The 6,868-nt window shown below is 50.8% G+C and overlaps 1 protein-coding gene across 1 annotated transcript; it reads left to right on the forward strand.

Annotated features, from left to right (window-relative positions):
- The first annotated feature begins 593 nt into the window (after positions 1-593).
- LOC124668120 (ABC transporter C family member 3-like) lies at positions 594-6,139 on the forward strand. The gene is made up of 10 exons (XM_047205313.1): positions 594-2,606; positions 2,676-2,762; positions 2,846-3,484; positions 3,562-3,726; positions 3,812-4,106; positions 4,211-4,425; positions 4,630-4,935; positions 5,042-5,105; positions 5,286-5,525; positions 5,637-6,139. The coding sequence occupies exons 1-10, from the start codon at positions 609-611 to the stop codon at positions 5,738-5,740; spliced, it is 4,113 nt and encodes a 1,370-aa protein (XP_047061269.1). The 5' UTR covers positions 594-608; the 3' UTR covers positions 5,741-6,139.
- The last annotated feature ends 729 nt before the right edge of the window (positions 6,140-6,868 follow it).

Genomic DNA, 6,868 nt, shown 5'->3' on the forward strand with positions numbered 1-6,868 from the left:
CCTATTTTGGATCGGATCGGAGCTCGGATTGGAGGCCGCCGGTCATGGGGCAGGGGTAGCGCCGTGGTGAGGTACCTTCCACCCCAAGGAGCCGATCGAGTCGCAGCCGCACTTTGACCGATGGCCGGCGCGGCGGCGACGCACGTGTCGTGTCGCCCCCTATATAACCCCGCCCTACCCCACCCGCTCCACTCATTCAGCCACCCGTCTCCATGTCCATGGCCACCGCGCCCGCGTCGTGGCCTTTGCAGGCAGCGATGGCGGCGGCTGACGTCGACCACCACCTCTTGCCCCTATTCCTGCGGCCGGTCCTCCTGCACGTTGTGGGCGCCGCGGCCCACCTCCTGCTCGCTCTCGCCGTCGCCGGCCGGCTCTTCTTCGCTGCCGGCAGCCACCGCCGGAAGGAACCGGCCGCGGCGGCGGCGAGAGGCGGCGGGTTCCGATGGTTCCGGCTCGCCGTGCGCGCCACGTGGGTTCTGGCGGCGTCCGAGGTCTTCTTCGCCGCGTACTCGCTCGTCTCGTGGTACCTCGACGGTGGGACAGGGTGGGGGGAACCCGACGCGGTGACGGACCAGGCGGACGCCCTGTCCCGCGCGGTGGCGTGGCTGATGCTCGCGGCGTACCTGCAGCTCGAGTATGGCCGCCGTGGGGGGGACCGGTTCCCCGCGCCGCTCAGGCTCTGGTGCGCGCTCTTCCTGCTGCTCTCGGTGCTCGCCGTCGCCGTCCACGCCGCGACGGGCCTCCAGTACAAGCTCCCCGTGCCTGCGCGCTCCTGGGCGCGCGACGCCGTCTCGGTCCTCGCGGGCGCGGTGCTGCTTGTCGCCGGGTTCTCGGCCGAGAGGGGCGAGCCGGGCGGCTCTGCTTCCGAGGAGCATCTGCTCAATGGCGCTTCCGAGAACCACACCGTCGACGCTTCCATGTTCACGGGCGCCGGCTTCTTCAGCGTCCTCACGTTTTCCTGGATGGGGCCCCTGTTCGCCGTCGGCCACAGCAAGACGCTCGACCTCGACGACGTCCGGGACCTTGACCGTGCCGACAGCGTGGCCGGCCTGCTCCCGCCGTTCAAGGCGAACCTCGAGGCGCTCACTGGCGACGGCTCCGGTGGCCAGAAGGTCACGGCGTTCAAGCTCACCAGGGCTCTGGTGCGCACCGTGTGGCGGCACATCGCGCTGACCTCCGTCTACGCTCTGATCTACAGCCTGGCCATCTACGTTGGCCCATTCCTCATTGACTCCCTGGTACAGTACCTCAACGGCGACGAGAGGTACGGCAGCAAGGGGAAGCTCCTTGTTGTCGCCTTCATCGCAGCCAAGGTGTTCGAGTGCTTCTCACAGAGGCACTGGTTCTTCCGGCTACAGCAAATCGGGATACGTACGCGGTCTGCGCTTGTCTCTGTTGTGTACCAGAAAGGGCTCTCCCTGTCCAGCAGCTCGAGACAGAGCCGCAGCAGCGGCGAGATGATCAACATCATCAGCGTGGATGCGGACCGCGTCGGGCTCTTCTCATGGTTCATGCATGACTTCTGGTTGGTACCGCTCCAAGTATCCATGGCATTGTTCATCTTGTACTCCACCCTGGGGATTGCTTCGCTGGCAGCGCTCGGTGCCACGGTCCTCGTCATGCTTGCCACTGTACTTCCGATGCGAATGCAGGAGAAGTTCCAGGAGAAGCTCATGGACTGCAAGGATGTCAGGATGAAGGCGACATCCGAGATCCTACGCAACATGAGGATCCTTAAACTGCAGGGGTGGGAGATGAAGTTCTTGTCCAAGATCATTCACCTGAGGAAGACAGAGGAAAGCTGGCTCAAGAAGTATCTTTACACGTCCACCGCGTCCACCTTCGTGTTCTGGGGTGCCCCGACCTTCGTTGCGGTGGTAACCTTCGGAGCCTGCTTGCTCCTAGGGATACCACTGGACTCAGGGAAGGTGCTGTCTGCGTTGGCCACGTTCCGGGTGCTTCAAGAACCGATATACACCCTCCCCGACATGGTCTCGATGTTGATTCAGACTAAGGTGTCTCTTGACAGGATAGCATCTTTCCTGTGTCTCGAGGAGTTACCCATGGATGCTGTGCGGAGGTTGCCAAGTGGCAACTCAGATGTCGCAATTGAGGTCAGCAATGGGTGTTTCGCCTGGGACGCCTCATCTGAAGTGCCAACTCTGAATGACCTGAACTTTCAAGCTCGGCAAGGCATGCGTGTTGCAGTCTGTGGGACGGTCGGCTCTGGAAAATCAAGCTTGCTCTCTTGCATTCTTGGGGAGATGCCAAAGCTATCAGGAGAGGTCAAGACTTGCGGAACAATGGCATACGTCAGCCAGTCGGCATGGATACAGAGCGGCAAAATAAAGGACAACATACTCTTCGGTAAGGAGATGGACGGTGAGAAGTATGAAAGGGTCCTTGAGTCGTGTTCTCTGAAGAAAGACTTGGAGATATTACCATTCGGTGATGAGACGGTCATCGGAGAGCGGGGCATCAATCTTAGTGGCGGGCAGAAGCAAAGGATTCAGATAGCCCGAGCTCTGTACCAGGATGCCGACATCTATTTATTTGACGATCCATTCAGCGCAGTCGATGCTCATACAGGATCCCACCTCTTCAAGGTATGATATGATCTCTTCTGTTCAGTATATGTTTGAGAATACATTTCTTAAAGATTTTACCATTTGCAGGAATGCTTGCTTGGGGCTTTGGGTTCAAAAACAGTGGTTTATGTTACTCACCAGATTGAATTCCTTCCTGCAGCTGATCTTATTCTGGTGAGAATTTCGTTGGCACAAGTTTCATCTAAATTTGATGTAATAAATTGTCTTTTTTTTCTTATAAAATAATTGTAATGTAGGTAATGAAAGGTGGGAGAATAGCACAAGCAGGCAAATACAATGAAATACTTGGATCAGGGGAAGAGCTAATGGAACTGGTTGGTGCTCACCAAGATGCTCTCACAGCATTAGACGTGATTGATGTTACTAATGGAGGCGGTGAGGCTTTCTCTTCCAGTGACGCAGCAAGCCTTTCCGGGTCATTGTCATCAGCAGAGGAGAAAGATAAACAAAATGTCAAAGAACTTGACAAGGTTCAAAGTGGGCAGCTCGTGCAGGAAGAGGAAAGGGAAAAAGGCAAGGTTGGGTTCTGGGTCTACTGGAAGTACCTTACATTAGCTTATGGGGGAGCTCTTGTACCAGTCGTGTTGATAGCCCAGACACTTTTTCAAGTACTTCAGATTGCTAGCAATTACTGGATGGCATGGGCTTCTCCTGTGTCTGAAGACGTCGAGCCTTCGGTGGGCATGTCAACACTGATCTACGTCTTCGTCGCATTGGCTGGTGCAAGCTCACTGTGCATCCTCGTAAGAGCATTGTTTCTTGTGACAGCTGCATACAAGACAGCAACTCTGTTGTTCGACAAGATGCACATGTCCATATTCAGAGCTCCGATGTCTTTCTTCGATTCCACTCCGAGTGGGCGCATCTTGAATAGAGTAAGTCAGCACTTCCTCAAATTTGTTAGCTAGTTTATTATTGGCTTTCACCCTCACACAAGTGTTAAATTGTTTAGGCTTCAACTGATCAGAGTGATGTGGACACCAACATTGCTGACCAGATGGGTCAGGTTGCATTTTCCATGATACAACTAGTTGGAATTATTGCTGTAATGTCTCAGGTTGCATGGCAGGTGTTTGTTGTTTTTGTTCCTCTAAGTGTTGCCTGCTTCTGGTATCAGGTATTTTATTTAACATATTTATTCTCCGTGTTTTTTTAAGTTTTAACTGCAAAATTAGCATGTCATTATATTTATCATTTTGCAGCGCTACTACATTGATACAGCCAGAGAGCTGCAAAGGCTGGTAGGGGTTTGCAAAGCGCCTATAATACAACATTTTGCTGAATCCATTACTGGATCAGCAACCATCAGAAGTTTTGGCAAGGAAAATGAGTTTGTATCAACTAATAGCCATCTAATGGATGCCTTCTCTCGACCGAAATTCTATAACGCTGCAGCAAGGGAGTGGCTTTGCTTCCGCTTGGATACGCTATCATGCCTTACATTTGCATTCTCTTTGATATTTCTTATCAGTCTACCGACTGGTTTCATTGATCCAGGTATGTCATTACTTGTTCGGAACATTATTTATACTAAATAGATGGTACTAGTAGATACGATCGTAGTGATATGGTCTTCTAAATAAATTACATGATGCTTTCAGCAATTGCTGGCCTCGCGGTCACATATGGGCTTAATTTGAACACGCTGCAAACATGGGTAGTATGGTCCATGTGCTATTTGGAGAACAAGATCATATCCGTAGAAAGAATTCTGCAATATATAAGCATTCCCGAAGAGGCCCCTCTTTCAGTGTCAGAAGATAAGTTGTTGTGTAACTGGCCGTCAGAGGGAGAAATTCAGCTGCATAACCTCCATGTAAATGCCCTCATGGTTTTTCATCCTGTTTACTTAGGCTCCTTTTCCTGTGTTACCATGTTGTCCTGTAGAAATTTCATACCATTGCCATCTGAGTGAGCTATTGATAAGAAATCCAGTCTGATGGGCATGCGAATATTACTTTCAGTGTTGATTTTTTTTAATTCTAGATAACACAGATCTCTAACTTCTAATTCGATGCAGGTGAGATATGCTCCACAACTACCATTTGTTCTGAAGGGCCTTACAGTCACTTTTCCTGGAGGCATGAAGACTGGTATCGTTGGAAGAACAGGCAGTGGTAAATCAACTCTTATACAGACCCTTTTCCGTATCGTGGATCCTACTATTGGCCGGATACTAGTAGACGGTGTCGACATTTGCACCATTGGACTGCATGATCTGAGATGTAGACTGAGCATCATTCCACAAGACCCAACGATGTTCGAGGGAACTATCAGGAGCAACCTTGACCCTCTTGGAGATTACAATGACAATCAAATTTGGGAGGTAGTTTCGACTTTTACATACATCATTTCTTCTTAGTCCTGTAGCTCTCTTTTTTACAGTTAGACCTTTAGTAAACTTGTAGTCTGAATCCTTTGCTCCATTTCAGGCATTGGATAACTGTCAGCTAGGAGATGAGGTCAGGAGAAAGGACCTGAAACTTGACTCACCAGGTTTGATATAGCGATACGTATAATTTGAGTTATGCAGTTGAAAGTCTGATACTGAATTTGAGTATCCTCCACGTTTTTCCTACTACTAGTTCTTTTTTACTTCCAAAATTGAAAAATTACAACAGAAAGCCACTACTTGTTCTTTTGGGAACTGAAAATTTCTGTGAATTTGACTTGCAGTGATAGAGAATGGAGAGAACTGGAGCGTGGGTCAGCGCCAGCTTGTCTGTCTTGGTAGAGTGATTCTGAAGAGGACCAAGATACTGGTTCTGGACGAAGCCACCGCTTCGGTGGATACCGCGACGGACAACCTGATCCAGAAAACACTACGGGAGAATTTTTCAGAGGCGACGGTCATCACGATTGCGCACCGAATCACCTCGGTCCTTGACAGCGACATGGTCTTGCTTCTTGACAACGGTCAGTCATCAGCCCTTTAAGACAAATCACTATCAGGTCTAAATAATCCGCCTAATCCCATGTGTTTGGCATAATTGTTTGTCTAACTAAACGCCATTTCGATCTTTGTAGGTGTGGCCGTGGAGCGGGAGACGCCGGCAAAGTTGCTGGAGGACAAGTCGTCTCTGTTCTCAAAGCTTGTGGCAGAGTACACGATGAGGGCAACACACACATAGCGAAACGAGTGAAAGTTCCAGTGATCCTCCTCCCACGCCGTTGAGGCTTCTCGAACGGCTTCTCAAGCGAGCACGACTGTTGATAATGTTAAAAAGTTGCCTGTAGGTGAGATGTGAAGTAGGTCTACCATGGTGCTAGTGCTGCCAATATCAGCGTTGAGCTGGTAACTTCACGTGGTCCGAAGCAAACAGCCGCGATAAGGTTCTTAAAACTAGGTTAAAGTAGAATTTATGTCTGAAGGAAGTAGTTTGCGGAGGATAGAAAGAAGTGAATCCTGGTTCATAGTGGCCTTCTTTACGGTGGGCTGTGCACGCCGGAATAGTTGTGGGACTAGGTAATTTGCTGGACTGTGTGTGATGCCTGGATATATAAATGAAGTGGTTCAGTTTTTGCACTCTTATCATCTTAGGGTCCCGTTCTGGCTGTTGTCATTGATATTCTGGGTCTGCTTTGGGTGCAAGAATTCCCAGCTGCATCCTGACAAAGAACAGAGTGGTGAATTCACCAGGAGCAAGTATTCTCCTCGTCAACATCTAGTGTTCGCCAAAATCACAAATTTGGATTACGTCTTTACGTTACTGTTACTCACACATCTGCTGACGATCTAGTAGAGAAATAAAATGTGAAGAATGGGTTGCAAGTCAGGGTACCAGATGGCGGCGGCGGAGGGCGCCACGGACGGTGGCAGCGGCAGTATGATGTGGCCCAGGTGAGCTTGAAAAGGGTTGCGGCTGCCACCTACTGCAGCTTGTTGACCCCGACAACGGCACCAGGGATTTTGGGCTAGACCCGCAAAGTGAGGAAGCCCGGGGCTCCGGCCCAGGGCGTGCTCGTGATGATTTACTCCTTCGCCGGAGGTTGTCGGCTGGCTGTCTGAAGTCGTCACCATTGCAGTTGTAGTCCACCCACTCGCGCTGCTTCGAGGGAAACCTCAGATCCAGGTATGCGATAATGACGCTATTGGTGTTGCTCTCCCTCTTAGGGCATTGTTTTGGAGCACTTGTTGGATGGAGTAGGCAAAAGTGGAGCGTGTGCATCTAACACGTCGACGGTGGCGAGTTTCGGTGGCGTGGTGTAGTTGATGTGGGGCTACCACGAAAATACCCATGAATTATTGACTTGGGTTT

Source organism: Lolium rigidum, chromosome 6, assembly GCF_022539505.1.
Source record: "Lolium rigidum isolate FL_2022 chromosome 6, APGP_CSIRO_Lrig_0.1, whole genome shotgun sequence".
NCBI classification, from domain to species: domain Eukaryota; kingdom Viridiplantae; phylum Streptophyta; class Magnoliopsida; order Poales; family Poaceae; genus Lolium; species Lolium rigidum.